The 22,452-nt window shown below is 46.7% G+C and overlaps 2 protein-coding genes across 12 annotated transcripts in view; one reads left to right on the top strand and one right to left on the bottom strand.

The window, feature by feature from the left end:
• Nucleotides 1-776: 776 nt before the first annotated feature.
• nup205 (nucleoporin 205) lies at nucleotides 777-20,486 on the top strand. The gene is made up of 37 exons (XM_024423892.2): nucleotides 777-881; nucleotides 2,050-2,192; nucleotides 3,227-3,398; nucleotides 3,484-3,628; nucleotides 3,769-3,928; nucleotides 4,021-4,249; nucleotides 4,395-4,735; nucleotides 4,899-5,015; nucleotides 5,251-5,388; nucleotides 5,490-5,640; nucleotides 5,839-6,041; nucleotides 6,201-6,383; nucleotides 6,539-6,589; nucleotides 6,690-6,899; nucleotides 7,137-7,374; nucleotides 7,604-7,793; nucleotides 7,950-8,152; nucleotides 9,527-9,691; nucleotides 9,852-10,091; nucleotides 10,325-10,474; nucleotides 10,620-10,691; nucleotides 10,871-11,028; nucleotides 11,127-11,207; nucleotides 12,075-12,266; nucleotides 12,550-12,856; nucleotides 14,171-14,319; nucleotides 14,442-14,633; nucleotides 14,820-14,941; nucleotides 16,521-16,786; nucleotides 16,929-16,999; nucleotides 17,159-17,287; nucleotides 17,403-17,526; nucleotides 17,952-18,118; nucleotides 18,213-18,342; nucleotides 18,901-19,029; nucleotides 19,253-19,308; nucleotides 19,627-20,486. Exons 1-37 carry the CDS (start codon nucleotides 854-856, stop codon nucleotides 19,777-19,779), a joined length of 5,955 nt encoding a protein of 1,984 aa, XP_024279660.1. The 5' UTR covers nucleotides 777-853; the 3' UTR covers nucleotides 19,780-20,486.
• Nucleotides 20,049-22,452, bottom strand: part of fgd4a (FYVE, RhoGEF and PH domain containing 4a) — a 107,201-nt gene continuing 104,797 nt past the window's right edge. For all 11 annotated transcript variants that reach the window (XM_024423896.2, XM_024423894.2, XM_024423899.2 and 8 more), the window contains one exon: nucleotides 20,049-22,361. In XM_024423896.2, the coding sequence (XP_024279664.1) occupies nucleotides 22,101-22,361 (261 nt within the window). In that variant the 3' untranslated portion in view covers nucleotides 20,049-22,100. The remainder of the gene's footprint in view (nucleotides 22,362-22,452) is intronic.

The following is a 22,452-nucleotide window of genomic DNA, read 5'->3' as shown; positions in this document are numbered from 1 at the left end:
CTCTTAGTATAAGTTCCTCTTCATTTTGAGTTTCATTTTATGATTTTTTTTTTCTTCTCCCGTCACATACCAGCATAAACATAAATGAGGAACTGTATACATTTTAATTGAGCATGGAACACAATTGATTAACTTCAGTGCTTACTTTATTGAAGAAAAAATTAATTCCCCATACACCGCTGAGGTCTAAAGCCAAAAGAAGACATCGCCTGAAAAGAAAATATATATATATATAAATGTAATGTAAAAATATATGTATGACTGTATGTATGACTTTCCCCCTGCATTATTCAAATGTAAATAATCACATTATACACCGCATTGTATTTTTTACTCTGGCACTAAAGCCAAGGAGCGTCAGAGCCAAATCTCCAGAATTCGAGTTTAACCAGAGATATTTCCGAGGAGATGGAAAACTACAAATTTAATGTATTCCGCCCAATATGTACGTTGGCCATTTTGTCATCAGAGTGCCGCGCGGTAGTGCTCATTCCTTCAAAGAGTGAATGGGGGTCATTTGGGCACTGGCTTAACATTAGCATAAATTTCGTGAACAAGAAGTACAATATAACAAATATTTTCCAAGATGTGAGATAATTAACCTGTTCTCTGTAATATCGTACAATTTGGAATCGTGACATTACGTACTTTCGAGGAAAATAGGAAGGTTTTTCGACTCATTCCCTGACTTCGAGAAGGGATTGCGTGACGATTAGTTTAGCACCTTTATGACGCAGCATGACAACGTGAACGCGATTTGTCAACAGTCTGCTGGGTGGGGCGTTATATGTTCCTTCATTCCTTTCGCAATTTGATTCCTATCTCCACCTTTCTCTAATATCTTTGTTTTAACATGGCGGCGCAGATGGCGGTAAATTCAGGTATGGGCTTTATTTTTCTGTTATTTCAAAAAATAGAGGAGTAAGAGGTTGCTTATGGTTATTTATCAACTAATCACAATACACGTTTGTTGACGAGGTATTTTAATTGTATAAAATACAGTCTGATTACATAACGGGGAATCTGTGTCAAGTTCATGCAGTCAGGACAGGAGCGCTAGTAGTTAGCTGACTGCTATGCCATGGTCACTGTAACGTTAATAACATGCGTGGGTATGTTTCTTTTAAAATTCGATGAAACAACCAAATGCATTGACATGAAGCAAACGTCCTACCAGTTCAATACAGCGCTGATTAGCTAGTTGCCTATTGCTAGCTTCAAGAGGTCGCTCACCAGGAAACAAATGTAAAGGTTTCACGTGCTAACGTATCACGTTAGTTAGTTAGTTAGCTACTGTAGTTAACTAGGTAAATAAAATGTCAAATGCCCACACACCAGTTAACTAGCTAACTTGCTCATAGTCTCAACAATGTGCGACTAAACTCGTGTTCACACTGCAGGCCCTAATGCTTACATCTGTTTTGGAATACTGTCTGTCCGAACAGCAAAGTTGCAAGTGACTAAATCAGATGTGTGTGTTCAGACAGCAGTCATTTGCTGACATGGCTACTCTAGTTGGCATAGGAACGACGGGTGTGCGCATTGGTGTAGGCTGATTGGTGGTGCACGTGTTTTCTATCACTCAGAAGTTAAGGTGACAACAATGCCTGCCATGGCCATTTCCCAGTGGTTTGGAATGTTCAAAATCATAATGTAAGAAACATTTTTGAAAGCCTCAAGGATAAGATCATACAACTTTCAAAACGTGGCCCTTTTGGCTCGCCACATATGTCAACTAGATAACTAACGATGAACTAACTTGTTAGCTACCACATGTTCTTGTCACACTGTTGACAGAGTAGCTAGCAAGCAACATCAACAAGATATGCCCCAATAAGTTTAATGGCCATTAATCAGATTTTGTATTTGACTTCAAACCACCTACTTCCATGTTCTTTTTGGTTGTTCAGACTGCAGGATAAAAAGCAAATTGATTTGAGTCTCTTCAAACTGTCAATGTGAACAAGGCTTATGAAATGCTCTGAACACATTGTATAGGCTAGACACAAGACACTGACTGATTTGACTTTACTTGTGTCCCCCTATCAGGAGCCAGTCTGTGGGGGCCGCTGAAGGAGCTATGGGACACAGTGGAGGGTGCAGTGTGGAGGAGGCAACCAGAGAGCGTCCACCTCCTAGACCTTCAACTCAAGAAACACAAGCCCAATTTCCTCTCACTCTACAAGAACCCGGTGAGATGCTGTCAGAAGCTAGGTTTCCATCCAATTGGCAAGATTTTTATGCAAATATTCAAAAATCTGCATAAAAAGAGTATGCACATTTCCCCAACAAAGATCTGTTTCCATCAAATCCCTCTCTGCGGGGTCGGAAGAAAACGGATGTTTTCAGGGATACAGTATTTTCAACCTAACTTTAGTTTCCCCTGAAAACAGGATGTGGTGATTCCGCTCGAATGTCTTTTTATGCTTGTTACGTTACATTACCATCAAGTTGACATGTGGATGAAAGGCTGTGTAATGATGTAGTGCACATAAAAATAACTTTGTGGTTAAATTCCCATGTACCGAATAACAAAAACAAAAAAAGCTTAATTGCTTTCCATCGCATTTTCAACTCTACTGATGGTTTTGATACAACGTATTTTGCATTATATAGAGAATTTGCCCACATGCTCTCTAGCCAACAGCTTGCAAATACCGTGCGGGTATAGCCTACATGATGAGATTATTATGGACAGGAGAGCAAGATGATTTTTATTTGTCAAAAGGCAGCCAAGCATCATCGATCATGTCACCAGAATAAGACCCTCGATATTTATTGGAAAGGAGCGTAAAGCGTATCACAGTGCACTTTCACCACCCTGTGATGTTCATCATAACTTATTTAATCTGTAGCCTAATGAACTGCATGCTTTCCCGAGTCGTAGTGGGAGGACCACAACATATCATCGCGTGACTCCAAATGTACTTCTCACATGATGGTTATGTATATCAATATTTTCTCATTGTTTCCACCGCCATTTTTCGCATAGTTAATTTTACTGACACCAAGATCCCACCTTGACTAGCGTATTTAGTTTTGTCGACATTTGGAAAGTTTACCAACAAATTTGCTGTTTCCATCAGGCCTGTTGTGACATTTACTCCCATAAAAGGTTGGATGGAAACCTGGTTACAGAGACGCCAATGAGTTTTACTCATCTGCAAGCCAAGCAGGGGTTGCTAAAGTTGATTTGCTTGATGTTTTCTCTTTTTGTGTTCTTTAGCCAAAGAGTGCAGAGCAGAGGGAGAAGGTGCGGAAAGCCAGCACAGAGGGCATTGCCATCCAGGGCCAGCAGGGGTCACGTCTCCTCCCCGAGCAGCTGCTTACAGAGGCCTTCATCTTGAGTGACCTCTTTGACATTGGAGAGCTGGCAGCCCTGGAGCTGCTGTTGGCAGGTAATATATACAGCGATGAGCACCTTACCAATGGAGATAAACACTGGCAGGATGTTTGTTTCTAAAAATGACTTATTTTTTTCAGGTGAGAACCAGCAGCCCCACTTTCCAGGTCTGAGTCGGGGGCTGGTTGCAGTGCTGCTGTACTGGGATGGAAAGCTCTGCGTGGCCAACTCCTTGCGCTCGCTCATTCAGTCCCGCCATGGCAAGACCTTCACCTTGGAATTAAGGTACGATCTATTTCCCTGTCTACTTCCTACTTTAATATTGTTCAGACCAGTATTTTTTTGGTCTGCGCCTTGATGATTGAACAACAGATGACTATTTTCCTCTGCTCTCTGTTGATTTGGTTGTGTGTGTTCTGTCCCAGTGGGGAGCTGGTGGCCCTCACCACACGCTTCACAGATGAGCTGATGAGCCAGGGCCTGACGAGACGCCTACTGACGCTGGTGTCAGAGATCAATGTAACGCGGGAGTTTGAGCGCCTGCAGAAAGAGCGAGGCCTGGGCAACGAAAAACACAGGAAAGAGGTGAGGAAGCCCTTCTCAGAGGAATTGTATCATGTACAGAAGAGGTTTGTCTTTCTTCCCTCACATGTTCACACATTGTCTTTCTCTGCCAGGTATCGGACCTCATCAAAGAGTGCCGACAGGCACTGGCAGATTGCCTGTTTGCATGGACCTGCCAATCACCTCTAGGTAAGGATGACACCCTGGCCCTTGTTGCCCACCTTGAGACGGTGACAGTGGAAGCTGATGGCTCATTGGACAGCGTGAATCTGGCTCTCGTCATGGCACTGCTGTACTGTCTGGACGTCAGCTTCCTGGAGCAAGGAACAGAAGATCGAGAAGGTTAGAATTGCCATGTATTCTGTTGCCGTGTTACCTGAACATGCTGCAACACAGCAATGTCGACCCTGAAATTGTGTAGACTACTTCTATGTAAATACTACACCAAAATGGTTTGTGTGTGTGTGTGTGTGTGTGTGTAAACCAGACCTCCTCCAGGCCCTGCCCCTGCTGACAGAGAAGCAGTACGTGTCTGCAGTACACAGTCGTCTGGTGGATGGGAGGCCCTGGAAGCTGCCTGGGCTGCAGGCTGTGTGTCGGCTGGCCTGGGCCCTGGCCCTGCATGCCCTCTCCCAGCTGCCCCAGGGCTCAGCCCTGGCAGAGTTTACAGAGGCAGATGAGGCACTGGCCGACCAGGCCCTGCTAGGAGGTGTCTTCCTCTTCATGACAGAGGGCATGCTGGGATGTGAGGGCTTCACTCATGATGAATTCTACACCCGCCGCCTCCATTCCCTCATCACTGACTTCCTGGCACTCATGCCCATGAAGGTTAGCAATGCCACCAGTTTTGCTTTGTGGCTGTGCATTGGTGTGTTTGAGTATGATAGGAATTTGAATATCGTGTAGTCCTCCATTTTTCAGGGTGAAGATATTTATTTCCTTTACGCAGAAGTGTGTATGTGCAAGTTTTAAGGTGTGTGACGTCTTGCAGGTGAAGCAGCTGCGTAACCGTGCTGACGAGGACGCCAGACTGGTCCACATGTCTCTGCAGATGGGCAGTGAGCCTCCGTCCTCCCTGAGGAAAGACCTGGACCACCTCATGATCCTGGTCAGCCTTCATTACCTCACCCTAAACACTCACTGTCACTAGTGGATTACATGGGGCTTTCTTATTGCTATATGCTGTGAAAGTGACTAGTCGTTTGCTAGCAATTTACATTGCAACATGACGCACTGGAGAGAAGGAAGGGGGGGGGGGGTAAAGAACAGCAAACATGACCGTTGCTTTCACAGAGTAGCATTGGCTAAGCATATTTGTCTGACTTCTTTCTGTGTGTTTGTAGATCGGAGAGTTCTATAGCAAGGACCTGTTTGGGCTGGAGCTGGCTCTGGAGTTCTGGTGCCACACTGAGTCCCTCCAGCACACCTCCCTCCAGGGCTCCTACCTGGGCATGGCCATGCAGAGGCCCCCACACAAACAGGTATGATCACCTTCCACATCCCCCTTCCTCCCTAGATTAAAAAGAAAGATAATTTATTCTCCAATGGGACCTTTTATAACAGCTTGTGTGCTGTGCCACAGGTGGTGCTGTCTAAATTTGTGCGTCAGATGGGGGACCTGCTGCCCCCCACCCTGTACATCCCTTACCTGCGCATGCTGAAGGGCCTGGCCAACGGCCCCCAGTGTGCCCACTACTGCTTCAGCCTGCTAAAGACCAACGGGGCCCCACACGGTAACTAAACACTCTCGCCTTCAAGGCCGTGTAGGAATCTGTAAAGATAAAAAGCAATTGTCTAATGTTCTCACTAATGGAGTTCCCCAGGGCTTGGTACTAGGTCCTTTCTTGTTCACTAGCTAAAGATAAATGCAGCCTTCATTCACTGATTTTTAAGGACACCACCAGATAATACATTGGGCTCTGTTTGTTTAGGGGATAACATGCAGGTGACCGGCAGCCCTGTGTCCTGGGAGCACTTCTTCCACTCCCTCATGCTGTACCACGAGAACCTGCGCCGAGACCTGCCTAATGCTGATGCCACACACTATCGCCTCCCGCCAATAAGGGGCATCACACAGAGGGAGCTGGACGGCCTGACCTCTTTCCTGCAGCTGCTCTGCACCATCATTACCTGGGTATGAAGTGGTTTGCTGAAGACTGATCTGAACAGACTATTAACACATAAAGCATGTTAAAACAAACATGGGGGTCACAGTCACAAGCAGGGATTGAAATTAAGCTATCTTAAGTCTTTCATTTGCCAAGGTGATATCTCATTTGACACTGTTTTTCAGAGTGAGAATGCCCGCCTGGCCTTGTGTGAGCACCCCCAGTGGACCCCGGCTGTGGTGATGCTGGGGCTGCTGCAGTGCAGTGTGCAGCCGGTCCTCAAGGGGGAGCTCCTGCTCTGCCTGGCTGCCTTTGGCAAGTCTCCGGAGATAGCTGCCTCCCTCTGGCAGTCACTGGAATACACTCAGGTAAGTCCGGTGTATAGTGAGGAGGAATGAAAATCTGTAAAAACACATGTCTCGTGCATAAGTATTGATAGTGCATCTGAGGTGTTGGTATTGTCTGACCTGCCAGGATTGCTTACAAAGTGCCAAACGCTCATGTTCTGGTCATTTCTATCCAGATTCTTCAGACAGTGCGGGCCCCTGGACAGAAACAAGCTGCTGGGATTGAGGTGAGATTTTGCCTGCGTACATCGTTTTTGTGTGGCACTGCGTATGTTTTTTGCTTGTACACATGTATCTGTTTGTAACCTTTATCCTTGTCCCTCTCAGGTGGAGCTGAATGAGATTGAGTCGAGCTGTGAGGAGTATCCTCTGACCAGAGCCTTCTGTCAGCTCATCAGCACATTGGTCGAGAGCGCCCTGCCCGTCAACCTGGGGGCGGGGCTCCGTGCGCCAGGATTCCAGCCCTACCTGACCTTCCTGCGTGACGCCGTTTTCCTTCCCTTCCCCACCAGAGCCTATCGCCGTGCTGCTGAGAAGGTACAGGAATCTCTCCACAGTTGAGGTCCCTTGTTGGTGACATTAGATGGGAACTGCGTAAGACCGGTTTCTGTGGTTGAGGATCACATTTAGCTAGTGAAATTCATTACAACCCATGTCAGCACTTGCTCTCAGATGGCATAGAAGTGTGTTTTGCTACTAATACTTACTTCAGGTTTGTCTCACTCTCCACCCCCTCTCTCCCATCACCTCTCCACCACATATGCCCTCTATCAGTGGGAGGTAGCGGATGCTGTTCTGGAGGTGTTCCACAAGCTGCTGAGGGACTACGAGCCCCAGCCCTCAGACTTTGTCCAGGAAACAGTGGAGCTCCAGGGGGAGCAGGTGCTGGCCCACAAGCCCCCCGGCCACAGCCTCATGTTCCACCTGCTCAACGACTCGCCCACCCTCACCCTCTGCCTCAGCCTGCTGGAGGAGGGCGTGCGTCAGCTAGACACCTACTCCCTCTTCCCTGGTCAGTACACACACACCTGTTAGAACTGTTTTTCTTTTGTTTTTACACTGTTGACTTCCCTGTTAGCATTGTACAAGGAGGGGGACATTTGGGTTTGAGTTGAGACCTGATCATATTTCCAGTATTTTCTCAGGTCACATTGTTGGGTGGCTCACATTTCCGGTATCTCGAGATTACATTTCTTTACATCCACTCATCACTATTGGTTCTGTGACTGTCCGACTTGCAGGTAAAAAGCAGCTGGAGTCTGCGGTGTTGCACTGCCTGTGTCTTCTGGACCTGGCCCTGCAGAAAGAGGTGGTGTTCATGGACCTGCTGAGGGAGAGCCAGGCCTCCCTCATCGTCTCTCCCCTGGAGCAGCTCCTGCAGGGCGTCAGCGCCCAGAGCCGCCGGGCTGACCACATCGTCAACATCGCCAGGTACTGGAACACTTATCTCACCAGGGACTACACACGAGGATACGTTGTGCTAAATCTGGGACATACGCAGAAATGTTGACTTTGAAGTTGAAGTACATTGTCCCTGTCAAATGAAAACAATAGTCGAATTCCCTCTCTCTCTCTTGTCCCTGGCAGGTACTTGTACCACAGCAGTTCCAACCCGGAGGCGGCCTTCCAGAGTGCTAAGATCCTGCAGAGGATCGCCCGCTACCCCAACATCCAGAACAGACTGGTGGGAGACTTCACACACGACCAGACTGTGAGTGACAAGCTGATGGCTGGCTTCGTGGAGTGTCTGGACAACGAGGGGGCTGAGGAGGGACTAGAGAAAGGAGACGGTGAGTCACACTCTCCTTCTATCAACAATGTTTATCTCTGAGTGTGAAAGATGTCCAACCTGCCCATCAAAGACCGACTGCCCCTGAAAAGCACCTTCTCGTTTTAAAAACAGCCTTTGTTGCATCGATACGAGTCCGAAACGTTCATTCTAATGTCAATTGACTACAATGTGTAAGTAGGATAATTTTGGTCATAAAGTCAGTCTGGTCCAAAACTTAGATTTGTGAGATGATTATAGGAACAAATTGTATATCACGGAACGAAGGGTGCCGTAACAGTTTTCCTTGGGTTTATTTCAATCCTGCCCACAACTGGCAGCACCCAAGTAATCAGCAATTTGGAGCCCAGCTGCACATGACTCAATCGTAATGCCTATTGGCTACTTGGTTTGACATTCGACATCCCTATGGGGATAGTTGGGGACCATCAGTAAATTACACCATTTACATGGGACAATATTTTTTTAAAGTCCATAGCTCCAAATTTCATTGACTTAACCTCAAACTATAGAAATTATAGAAATTCATATACAAATATTGAAAGCATTTTATGTGACAACCGAAAGATGCAGCATGAAAATATTGTTCCATTTACATTGTGTAATTTATTGCCTGGCCCCAGTGATAGGCTATCCAATGCTAATTTTGCCACGGTTGCACAATAGCTAATTGGTGAAAGAAGTTTGCTAGCCTAGACAACTTCAAGACACAAAACTTAAACAGTCTAACCAGGTCACCTAGAAGGGTGAGTGACGAAAGGCGTCCTTATGCTACCCATCCGAAACAGTATTGAACAGTGTGTCTTATGATGACATTTTGGTCTTCGGTAAGGGTTTTCTTCGGCTGTTCGTGCACAATTTATTTATTTTTCTCTTGAGGCAAGCTGAAGTTTGGTAGCCGAAGTCTGCGCCCCTTTGTTGGTGATTGGTCAACAGTAGGGATTCTTCAATGAAGCGCTTGTTGTCATTCAATTAATGGCGATTAATGGTCTTCATGCGCAATTTTACATCTAAGTGAAAAAATTAGCAACTAAGGTCACCTCGGCAAAATTATATTTATTGAGTTAGATTAATTCTGACTATTTTGAGGAAGTGTATACTGGCTACGGCGTCTCTAGATGGACACACTGTACTATTGCCGAAAGTCTTTTGAGGGAGTATGTGCGCACACTTGTTCGGTTCACCTAGCCGAGTTTAGCTAGGCGCCAGCCAAACCGAAGAACATGGAAGGCGCTTGTCATGTGCGAACATGACAACATTTGGCTTCAGTCATGGCCGCTGCATTTCTTAATGACCAAGCCCATTCAGTCACTTTGCTCAGCACATCTGTTCAGTCACTCCAATTCACCACCTCTCCTCTCTCTCTGCCCCCCAGACTCTGAGCCAGCGAAGAAGGAAGCGAGGATCCGCCACGAGACCCAGATCCACATCCTGAACCTGCTGATCACCTCCCTGGAACTGAAGACCCCCAACCTGGCTCTCTACCTGCTGGGCTACGAGGTCAAGAAACCCATCAACTCCACCAACCTGCAGGACGCAGGTCGGTAGAAAAAAAAGTTTTTGCAACGAAAAAAAATAAAAAATTTAAACTGGAGTTTGTTCAGGTAGTCCCTCATCGTTTCAGTTTATTTCTGTTTGGTACGACCCCGGCTTTCATGACTCCACCAGCTTACCGTTGTAAAATCTTCTCTGTGTATCAGGTGTGCTGGGGTGCCCACGGAGCTGTCTGCATGCCATCCTGAGTCTGCTGCAGAGAGGCAGTGAGAGACGCTCGGGACCTGTGCTCACCAGCCAGGCCCCACACCTGGCTGAGCTCTGTTACCAGGTGATCTACCAGCTGTGTGTGTGCTCGGACACATCAGGACCCACCATGCGCTACCTGAGGACCAGCCAGGACTTCCTGTTCACCCACTTGCAGCACCTGCCCTTCATCCTACCAGGTGAGCTCCTCACTGGCATCTCAATACACTTCCAATCCTGGTCTCCTCTCCTTCATCTGCACTGAATCTGAAAAACAGGATAGGTGGGAGTATTACGGCAGATGCCAACCAGGGCATTTGTACACCTACAAAGACTCAGTCATCCTTCTTAACTGAGCCGACAGAGAGGAAGGCGACTACTCGGGGTGTCACACTCTTCTCTCTAACCTGTGTCCCTCCCTCTACCCTCCCAGGTGATGAGATCTCCGCCCTGTCCCAGATGTCCTGGCTCATGAAGACAGCGGCCATCGAACTCCGAGTAACATCACTCAACCGCCAGCGCTCACACACCCAGCGCCTCCTCAACCTGCTGCTGGATGACCAGCCTCGCACTCAGCACGCAGGTAACCAGTACGACACACACACACACACACACACACACTGTAGAACTTGCATTCTTTGGGATGAGTTGTTGTTCATTGACGTAAATGGGGTATGAGTAAAAGTGAAAAGCAGAAGGCATGACAGTTGATCTGTTTCTTTAATCAGCGGATGGGGAGACCGGCATGGAGGAGAGCAGATCTGTCAGTGGATTCCTGCACTTTGACACCGTCTCCAAAGGTTAGTTCTAGTTCTTCACACCAACGTATCTAACTGTGAACCATTTACAATCTGTCACTATAGGCCCTTTTGTATTGTATTGTAAGTTGCGGAAGTCAAGAGCTGGTCCTGTTTAGCTCGTTGTACCGTATCATTTTATGACGTACTCATCTGCTGTCCATGTGTGACGACATCATCAGTGCGTAGGAAGCTCCTCAGCGTGCTGGATGCCATTAACTTCAGCCAGGATGTGCCAGAGCTGCTGCAGCTGGACTTTTTTGAGCGCACTCAGATCGAGCAGGTCATCGCCAACTGCGAGCACGTCAACGAGCACGGACACACCGTCTGCAACGTCAAGGTGGGCCTGGCTTTCAGTTTGCGTATGTAAACACAACCTTGTTTTCAATGCATTCTTGTTACTATGTCATTTTTCTAATGATGTCGTCATCTCCACAGTTACTCCATCGAGTCCTGGTAGCGGAGGTCAACGCCCTTCAGGGGATGGCAGCCATTGGACAGAGGCCACTGTTGATGGAGGTGAGTGCTGGCAGTATGATTTAGAGCAGGGAATTTTGAACTGGGGTCCGCGGTACTGCAGTGGGTCTGTGTTCTTTAGTTATTTTTGAAAAAATATTTAGGATTTTTTTTCTGAAAATGAATAATTTGATTATCACAAGCTGCAACAGAATATTATTGTGGATACTATTTTTGCCTCTGCGTCTAGTATGAAGGAAGTCTGAGGTAGTTTCACAAGCCAATGCTAACTATCGTTAGCACAATCGATCAAATTGATTTAAAGCCCTTTTCTCACCAACAGAAACCTAGCCTAAAACACCAAAGAGCAAGCAATGCAGATGTAGAAGCACAGTGGCTGGGGAGGTGGGAAGGAGGATGGGGGGGACTAACAATAAAGAGAACTATAACATTTAAAAAGCCATGGCAAAATGCATAGGCTTTCAGGAAATTAGCTTTAAAAATGCTACATTTTCTCTCAGTTCAATGGACAAATGTATAACATTGCAGAAAATTGGTTTAACAACAGGAACATTTTCTCTATGCTGTCAAGATACCTTCCTAGCTAATATACTATGTTAGTTTACACTTCCAATAATTGGTGGGGTGGTCAAAATAATGAAACAAATCTATTCATTTGACTACTTCTATTTGCTATTATTCACAATGATAAAATGTGATATTACATTTTTGCTAACATATGGTAGGGGTCACTGGACAAGAAAAAGTTTAAAACGCCTTATTCAGAGTATAGTAGTATGGTCTTTTCCTTGCAAAATGATGCTCAGGAGACTGTTCAGGAGCGTGAAGCGTTACATAACATTAAGAAAGAAACATTCTGACTGTTTCACCTAACTGAACAAACCCTTGATTTGTGTGCTCACTCCCCAGGAGGTGAACTCCATCCTGCAGCAGGTGGTGGAGAGGAATCGTGTGCGTCGGAGCCTGAGTGCCAAGCGCCATGCGCTGCAGTCATGGAGAGGTCTGGTGGAGACCCTGCTCACCGCCTGCCCTGCAGACCTCATCCCTGCAGACGACAGACAGATCATAATCAGGGACCTGCTGCTGGACCTGCACGACAAGGTGTGTGTTTGTGGACATGTTTAACTATACTTGTGGGGACCAGAAGAATAGTAAACGTACAAAATTTGACCAACTGGGGACATAAAGGGTTTAGGGTTAGAATTAGGTTTATGGTTAGGAGCTAGTGTTAAGGTTAGCTGTTTATGGTTAGGGGAGATAAGATTTTGAATGGGACTGAATTGTGTCCCCACAAGGTTAATTATACAAGACTGTGTGTGTGGGGGAGATTGTGTGTGTGGATGGCAACTCTGTAAAATGGTCTAAGTTCTCCTGTCTCTACCAGGTGTTGTCAGAAGACTCCGCAGGAGAGCTAATGCCCATAGTAGCCGGGGCTGTGTTCACCCTCACCGCCCACCTCAGCCAATCGGTGCTGTCGGAGCAGCAGCAGGGGGCAGGGCTGGAGGGAGGCTCATCGTCGGGCTTCGCCTCCATCGCTAACTCTGCTCTGCACCTGATCCTGAGGAAGCTGCTTGACTTCATCCTCTGTACGGGTGGTGGATTCCAGCGTCTGCGTGCACACCTGTACGGCGCTCTGCTCTACTATCTGCAGATCGCCCAGAAACCTGAGGAGCCAGATACACTGCAGCAAGGTATTGTTGAGCTACAGTATTGCTGGGAAGACGCAAAAAAACTTGGGAGAATTATGGACGTAACTTTAGGACGCTATGTAGTAGTGTGTATTTTCTCTGGTCATTGTTTGCAAACCTTTGTTTAGTTTATTAATTTGACCATTTTAAAAACAAGCACACAAAACTGTAAAAAGACTTTCATGTAGATGAGTAGAAACATTGACGATTAAACACAGTAAAGTCTAGGAATTTACATTGTGGTTGTCTTGTGGCAGATAGCCTAGTGGTTAGAGCATTGGGCCAGTTACCGAAAGGTCGCTGGTTCAAATCCCTGACCCAACAAGGTGAAAAATCTGTCTGCCCTTAAGCAAGGAACTTAACTTAGCTCCTGTAAGTCTCTCTTGATAAGAGCGTCTGCTAAATGGCTAAAATGTCAAATGTGACAAGATGGCTCGGCAACACAGTTGTACACCATATGGCATCGAAGGGAGATGTAGATACATATCTCAAAATCAAAAAATAAATACCTCAAATTTTTATTATTGAGGTTATATCGAAGGGGACATAATATGATCATATAGTTTCTAGTAGCAGAGAGTAGCAATCCTTTATGTCATTTAACACCGGATTTACTTAACAAAAGGCACATCTCAGTAGGTGGTTCAGGTAAATCATGACATGACACAAGTGGGCCCTTCCCTCTTTTGTTTTCTATTGCTCCTCTATTGTTCCTCAAGCAACGGGGGAGGCCAATGACATCACGACTTCCTTCTTTTTAAAGCTGCCGAGAGAGGCTATTGTTTTTATTGGCAGAGGCAGCTCATTCCATTCGGAGGCTCCAGTATACAAGAATGTACCTTTCCCAGCATTACTCCTGACCCTGTATAAGCAGACATTAGCAACACCTGATCTGGTGTTGTGGTTGTGTGCATCTCTAACCTGGGGAAAGTAATCAGTCAGATATCTGGGCGCAGAATCATAAATAATCCTGGACACCTTAGTCTCAACAGGCAGCCTGTTGAGTTCCTGAAAGCAGCACCTGCCTATGTGAGTATGTGGACTCGCCTTCAATACTACCCTGATCAGCTTATTCTGGGCTATCTGAAGCTCCCCCTTCAGAAGCTTAGATAAGCCCCCAACACATACAACTACTAGCGTAGTCAAAATGACATTGAATGAGGGCAGTAGCTAGCATTCTCATGGACACAGTGAACCATTTACCTCACACTTATAAAAGCAAGAAGATTGACCTGTGCGGTTAATGCGGGAAGAGATTTCAGACCCCAAACAAACTAAAGATGCATATCTTTGTCATCTTTCCCTCCCTCTCTCCAGCGGGGAAGTCTATGTGGGAGCGTCTGACTGCTCCTGAGGATGGTTTCTCCAAGCTGCAGAGGGAGAACCTGGCCATAATCGAGAGCTACGGCACAGCCCTCATGGAGGTGGTGTGCAGGGACGCCTGTGACGGCCATGAGATCGGCAGGGTATGAAATCCACACACACACACACACACACTCTCATTAACAATCAATCCGATATGCAATACTGTATCTTGAACTCCAGCCTGCCTGTCTGAATTCTCTCCCTCTGCTTCTCTCTTTGTCAGATGCTTGCCCTGGCCGTGCTGGACCGGATCCTGTCCATAGACCGTCAGAGCCAGTGGCTGCTGTACGTGTGTAACAGTGGTTACCTGCGTGTGTTGGTAGAGAGCCTGAGGCAAGACGATACAGCCCTGCAGACCCTGCTCAGCCCCCAGCCCCCGCTGCTCAAACCTCTCTACATCTACGAGAGCAAGATGGTGAGAAAGGGAAGGGAGCGCACAAACACTAACCTTAAAGGTTACAGCACTCACTGCTCCAAAGCTTTTACATCTACGTGTGAGATAAAGGGTTTATATTCATACACTCCCCCACCCTCAAAAGGGAGTGTGTACACACACACACACACACACTAAATGACCCACTGTTCTTTGTTTGTCTGTTAGGCCCTGTTGACACGAGTGGCTAAGACAGGCCAGGGGGCCGTGGAGCTGCTGCGCTGTGGTCTGGTGGCTCAGCTGGTGGAGTGTCAGGTGTTTGACATGGTGCCTGACAGTGACTCACACAGGTAAGGAGGGGGATGAAGAAGTAGAGAGTGAGACGGCTGGAAAGAGGGAGTTACAGATTGTTCTTTGGTCCCTCCCAAAGTAATTTTTTTTCTTAGCCATCACATACAGTGAATTCTGAAAGTATTCAGACCCCTTTACTTTTTCCAGGTTTTGTTACATTACAGCCTTATTCTAAAATGTATAATTGTTTTTTTTCTCAATCTACACACAATACCCCATAATGACAAAGCAAAAACTGGATTTTAGAAATGTTTGCAAATGTATAAGAAACTTACATCACATGTACATAAAACGCTACAAGCTTGGCACACCTGTATTTGGGAAATTTCTCCCATTCTTCACTGCAGATCCTCTCAAGCTCTGTTCAGTTGGATGAGGAGTGTCACTTCACAGCTATTTTCAGGCCTCTCCAGAGCTCTTCGATCAGGTTCAAGTCCGGGCTCTGGCTGGGCCACTCAAGGACATCCAGAGACTTGTCCCGAAACCACTCCTGCATTGTCTTGGTTGTGTGCTTAGGGTCGTTGTCCTGTTGGAAGGTGAACCTTCAACCCAGTCTGGGGTCCTGAGCTCTCTGGAGTGGTTTTTTTATCACAGATCTCTGTACTTTGCTCCCGTTCATCTTTGTCTCGATCCTGACTAGTCTCCCAGTCCCTGCTGCTGAAAAACACCCCTACAGCATGATGCTGCCACCACCATGCTTCATCGTATGGATGGTGCCAGGTTTCCTCCAGACGTGACGCTTGGCATTCAGGCCAAAGAGTTCAATCTTGGTTTCATCAGACCAGAGAGTCTTGTTTCTCATAGTCTGAGAGTCCTTTAGGTGCCTGTCATGCCATCTGGCCACTCCACCATAAAGGCCTGATTGGTGGAGTGCTGCAGAGATGTTTGTCCTTCTGGAAGGTTCTCCCATCTCCACAGAGGAGCTCTGTCAGTGACCATCGGGTTCTTGGTCACCTCCCTGACCAAGGCCCTTCTCCCCCGATTGCTCAGTTTGGCCGGGTGGCCAGCTCTAGGAAACGTCTTAAGAAGAACTGTGTTCTTGGGGACCTTCAATGCTGCAGACATTTTTTGCTACCCTTTCCCAGATCTGTGCCTCGACACAATCCTGTCTCAGAGCTCTATGGACAATTCCTTCGACCTCATGGCTTGGTTTTTGCTCTGACATGCATTGTCAACTGTGGGACCTTTTTATATAGACAGTTGTGTGCCTTTCAAAATTGTCCAATCAATTAAATTGACCACAGGTGGACTCCATTCAAGTTGTAGAAAAATCTCAAAGATGATCAATGGAAACAGGATGCACCTGAGCTCAATTTTGAATCTCATAGCAAATACTTATGTTAAATAAGATATATTTTTTTTAATACAAATTTGCAAACGTGTCTAAAAAACAGTTTTTGCTTTGTTATTATTGGGTATTAGATCGGTTGAAAAATGTAGAAGTCTAATGTAACAAAGTGAAAAAAGGGAAGAGGTCTGAATACATTCCGAATGCCCTGTGTGTATCCTTATTGATTTAACTGAATCGTGGTATAAATCTGAGTTGTCATATTTTACCCGTTCCCTGTGTGTCTCTAGGGTGTTTGGTCAGAGGGATCCTTCAGGGTTCATCCCCAGCCCTCTGGACCGCTACAGACAGATCCTACTGCCTGCTCTCAGGTTGTTCCAGGTCATCCTCACGTCCACCACCACACACCACCAGCAGGGGGCAACACAGGTCCTCCAGTGGCTGATCGTCCATGCCGACACCATCCAAGGGCTGCTGCGCTGTCAGGAGCTCAGTATGGGAGCGCTGCAGGAACTCTCCCTGCTCACAGGCATCATCAGCAAGACTGCCCTGCCAGGTACATACACAGCCACACCAGAGACAGTCACAACACCTAGCTGGGGCACACCCGGGTTTGGGACTAATGTGATATTATGGTGCCGGTTTTGTGATTGTGTGTGTGTGTGTGTGTGTGTGTGTGTGTGTGTGTGTGTGTGTAGGAGCTCTTGAGGGACAGGACGTGAACAGTGCAGCTCTGCCGGAGTTCCAGGGTCACATTAGCAGATTTCAGGTAGATACTGGCACGATACTAACACCCTGCCTCACGCTCCTGTCTCTCTTTTCAGGACCTTCAGTCACAGCGTCAGTAGCTGGACATTTATTTAGTCCTGATAGGTTACTCAATCCAATCAGGTATTTTGTGATGTGTAACAACATGCCTCTCCCCTAGCGTCAGTGTCTGTCTCTGCTGGGCCGTCTGGCGGGTAGCGAGAGGGAGCGACTCCTGAAGCAGGCAGAGATTGCAGCCCCGGGGGACCCTGCCGAGCGACGGGAGGAGATGGAGGTGGCCATGCAACAGGTACGATAGAGGAATGGTAAAAAGAAAATCAATGTAGCCCGTTTCCGGATCTGTTTGTTTCGTCTTTCCAACTCCTATTGTAACAATGACAGTGTTTTTTTGTTGTTGTCCCCAGGTGTGTGCTAACATCATGGAGTACTGCCAGACCCTGCTACTGCAGAGCTCAGCCCAGGCCCAGTTCAGCATCTGTCTCTTCAGCCCCTCGGTCAACGAACCAGCCAGCCGAGACGGCCACACAGGTTAGACTCTCTTCCGCTACGCTGCGTGTCCTAATAATTTGGTGGCTGGTTATATTTGTCCTATTTCATTGGAATTGTGTTTTTTTGCTTATCCCAACCTTCCCTCTTGAGACACCTACAGCCAGAGTATGTGTGTGGGCTAGAAATCCTAACCTGCTTCACACCTACATGTTCCTGGAGAGCTACCCTCCTGTAGGTTTTTGTTGTAACTAACCTGATTCCGTTTATAAACCAGCCAATGATACAAATCAGGCGCACTAGATGATGGTTGGAGTGACAACCTACAGGATGGTAGTGCTCCAGGAACAGGGTTGGAGAGCCTTGACTTACACATTGTGCGCACACACACACACCCACCCACATACATGTTCCTCTCAATCTCCCCTGTCTGTGAATGACTAAAATCCTCTCCTGCCCTGCCTCAGACCTGGCCCTGCCATCAGCCCTGTACTCTCGTGTGCCCAGCCTGGGTCTGGTTCTCTTCCTGCTGAAGAACAGCGCTGCGGACTTCTTCCGCTTCCACCAGAGCCATAGACAAGCCCTGGGCAAGCTGCAGAGCCTGGAGCAGCTGCCCCCAGAAGAGCTCAAGGAGGTAACACACACACTCGACCTCTTGACAAGGTGATGTATGAAGTGCCTCAGCCCTAACCAGTCTCTCTGTCCCCGTCTCTCTGTCCTGTGTGTAGCTGTGCGCGGCCCTGGTGTCTGGTACTGGTGGAGTAGAGAAGATCTCCTCTGTTCAGCGGAGCCTCTTGGCCAAGAGACGCCTGGTCCAGCTCATCAACAACAGAGCAAAGCTGCTGGCCCTCTGCTCCTGTATCCTACTATATTAAATTGAACCAGACCAGATTAAACCAGATTTTATCCAGATTAAATTACATTTAGCTACCCCCCAGACAACTGCTGTGCAGGAGTTAGGTAAAGGGACTGAGCTAAAGGTTTATGGTTAATCTCAAGGTGGTTTTGATTTAGAGATAGGGGTGTCGAACAAGCCCATTCAATCTGGCTCGTGGGTGGTTTGAGTTAAACAAAAAAGATATGAATTAATTTATATATTTTTGTGGGAAAATGATCTAAATTGTAATGCCTAAATCCAAATGGAAACTGTAGAAGTGCTAATGGACCTAGATTTCTAGTCTTTTCACAAGCTAGATAGTCAAAAGCATCACATTCCAAAAGTGAGGGATAGACCATTTTTAAAAAAAAACATTTGAAGTGTGGCCCTCCCGACCTCTGTGAAGACCGGATGTGACCCGTGGTAGAAAAATGTTTGATGCAATTCCCTGAGCTGTATTCATGTAAATGGAACATTTCTTTGAAAATGCCATCATAAGTGGTGAGCATGAGAAATGCCTTGACCTAACCACACCTCAGATGTGATTGAGACCTGCCTATTTGTGATGTGGCGCCACCTGGAGTACTACCTGTTGTACTGCACCCCCACTGACCCCAAAGACTCCCTAATGCCTGGCGCCAGCGCCTACAGATCACGCTTGACTGACGGTGAAGCTCTAAACTGGCTCAATTAACCCTCTGGGGTGGATTGAGATTGGTCCCCTAGGGATAGCAGACATGTTTAGATTACTTTTGGGGGGGATTATTTTCTGTTTTTTACCTACCAAAATCTGAACCTTTCATCTATATCATGACAAATGATGGGTAGCCTTTTTCCTGGTTCTGTTGATCACATCCCTTCTTACTGGTGTGCTTCTCCTGTGTTCCCCAGACTCGTTTGGACGTGCCCTGGGCTTGTCCCGAGTCAGCCAGCAAGACCTGGAACAGGTGAGTTACTTTATCTGGACTATGCTAACAGTGGGGGAGAAACATGTTTGTAAATAATCTGTACGTATGCCCCTTGAAACGTTGCGGTCCTCCAACTGTGTCATAAAGGGCGGAGCGTGACAGGGCCTCTGTCTACACCGAGTACCTAGAACAAAGGGTGATTGAGAGCACCGATTTTAGGAAAAAATATGTACAGGTGACGATGCATGTATAGGAATTAGTGAGTGTGTTTTCAGCTTGAGTGGCAGACACATTTGCAAGTCTCTCGTGAGTTAGTTCCCAGTAAGACTGACTCCTCTCCTCTGTCTTCATCTCCAGCTGCAGAGTGACATGGGGGCAGGCTTCGGAGAGGCTCTACAGAGGAAGCTGCTGGAGGTGGAGGGGCTATACAGCCAGGTCCGCTCCCGATACACCTTCATCCAGGCCCTGGTACGCAGGATCCGAGGCCTGCTCCGCCAGCCCAAGAGCTGAGACACTCAACGGCCCATACATACAACAGACATGAAATGTTAAATGAAAGATTTTTTTGGCTTGATCATAGCTTTTGGTGATAGATTTTTTTTTTTTTTTCTATTGTGAAATTAAAATACTTTTCTAAAATGTAATGATTTGTTTGTTTCCTCTTTTGTAATGGGACTCCTTGTTCAGAGAAAGTAGGAAAGAGAACCAAAACTGTAAAGGTCAACAAGTCATAGTGAAAGCAGGATCATATTCACAAAGCAACCAGTGACATACTTCCGTAATACTTCATCTTGTTTTATTTTCTTACAAGGTACACTTTATATAAGATGGTAAAGTGCGTAGATTCTCAAACCTTGGGGAGGAGGGAATCGGGAGAGTGAACAAACAATCTGGTTTTACATTCAGATCTTAAGACAGGATTGGTGTGCTCTTCTGCATTCTGTGAGTACGGAGAGAATGGTATTGGAGAGGTGCATTGTACAGGGGATTGGAACAGTAGAACGTGTATGAACACAGGTTATAGGCACATTAGCCTATTCCATTCAACACTTAATTCTGCAGTCCTAGATTAGTCACACTCAATTTGAATGAGGGACAACACCTTGGTGAATCTGTTAGTTGACATGGCAATTTGAGGGCTAACTTTTGTGCTACTTTCCTTAAACCATCATGCACATATTCTATGAATTACTTTTTAAATACATGTTTAAAAAATACATGTCTTTCCCCACCTGGTCATTGTGTTTACTTCTGATTGTGCTGCTTTGTGGGGTGATGTCCCCATGTAAGACAAGATCTGGGTCCTTAGTAGTCTAGTCATCCCTGTTGGTAAGCTACAAAGAACCCCACTATGTATATTATACATGTCTACAACGGGGCTGTGGGGCTAGGTCATTAAAGCTGTACAACCATTCACTCATCCTCAATGCTGCCATATGGCAGCGTGTCTGTCTTCATATTAAAGGCCTACAGGATTAGAGTAAAGGCTCTAATGACTGACAAATTGTCAATCACAGCAGTAGTAAAATGTGACACTTTTCTACACATTACTCTGACCAGGATTTGGTTGCTTTAGAGGTCACTGACTTGGGAGAAGTTTGTGGATTCTCCTGGATTCCAAGGTGAGGAAGGTTGGGACAGGTACAGCAGAGTACCCATAATGCATTGCCTGGCTGGAAAGGCTATCCCTCAGCGGGTTTGGATTGAAGCCTGTTCGTTCTGGATGGGTGAGTACTTCTGCATCCTTTCCATTAGTTTATGGGGTTACAGCAATTGAAAGTATAGAATGATCCTCTTGATTGCTATTCTGACTAATAGATCTTTCTGGGACCTTGACCCAGGTACAAGAGGAACTCTGTTAGATGGATTCTATTCTTGCCAGTAGAACATGGCTCCTGGCTACTGTGATGTGAAACTATCTGATTGGAGAAGTGAGGACTGAACTTTCCCTGTGATACTATCCTAGGACAGGACCCTTTACTTTGAACCGCTGTTCGTATGTCAGAAGTATGTTAGGTTTTTCGATCAAAAACACTGTTCAAACTTTATCAAAACATATTGAGAGCATTGGTTCTTTGTACATGAAAATGGAGTAACACTATATACAGGGCTAATTCATAATAGACAGTGTAGTTCTAACCAGTCCCTGTTGATTCACATCGGCAGACCCACATCTATGAAGCTGGAGGAGGTCTGTTAAGCCTGCAGGCCTCCCCAGTGAGGGCTGAGCAGGGACGGTAGAGACACCCCACTACCTAATTTTATCTGATCGAGGCTGGGCCACTCTGGTCTACTTATTGCCCCCCGCTTCGTGGAGGTGGTGACACAGGGCGAGATATCTCACTGACTCATTTATTCTGGTCATGGTTGGGCAAGCGGGAGGGGACAATAAGTAGACAAGAACCAGCTGTTCCCTCTGACGTGAGCATGACAGACAGGAACCTTTAAACGGCTTGAGTAAACTATCTTATTTACTATTTTGGGCTAAGGACCTTGAGGTACTCAGAGTGCAAGATACCCCAGGTAGGTTGCCCTGAACAGGGGGAAGTAGAGACCGTTCTGAGGTCCATTCCCCCCTGCTCCGCTCTAGTGATGATTAAACTGTATTGTGTTCTTCCCATTCCAGCACAGCTCTGGTGGTGGTGGAGCCAAGCCAAGTCCTCGCTTAAGATTTGTAGAATCCACTCTGGGGAGGAGAGGCAGCTTATCCAGCACTGAGTTTGCACATTTGTCTTGTGTGTGTCCATGAAGGTAGCATGAGAGTGTGTGTGTGTGCATACATGCACATACGTCTCTGGTGGCCATCAGCTGTTAAATGCCACACCACACAGTTAGGTGCTGTCTGAGCTTGTCTCTTGGGTGTCCGTGGCGTTGGCAGTGGCATCGTTGGGCATCTGGGACTCTGGCACCTCCCCAGTCACAGCCACCCGGATCACCTTGAGCCAGCGCTGTTTCAGCTCTTCGCTTTCGGCCACGAAGCTGTGGACAGACTTGGACTGGGACAGACGGAAGCTGGCTGGAGGGTCGGCAGGCCGGGGGCTGTCCTCCACAGAGTAGCCCAGCAGAGGGATAGAGGACTGGGCCTTCACATCCTGAGAGAGGGGAGGAGATGGAAAAGGTAGAGATCATTTATATCTGAACTTGGGCCAGGAGTTTTCCCTGGTCAGATCAAAGAGCGAGGGG

This window comes from Oncorhynchus tshawytscha, linkage group LG06, assembly GCF_018296145.1.
Source record: "Oncorhynchus tshawytscha isolate Ot180627B linkage group LG06, Otsh_v2.0, whole genome shotgun sequence".
NCBI lineage: Eukaryota > Metazoa > Chordata > Actinopteri > Salmoniformes > Salmonidae > Oncorhynchus > Oncorhynchus tshawytscha.
Note: the sequence above shows the minus strand (reverse complement) of the source record. Positions and strands in the feature narration are given on the sequence as shown.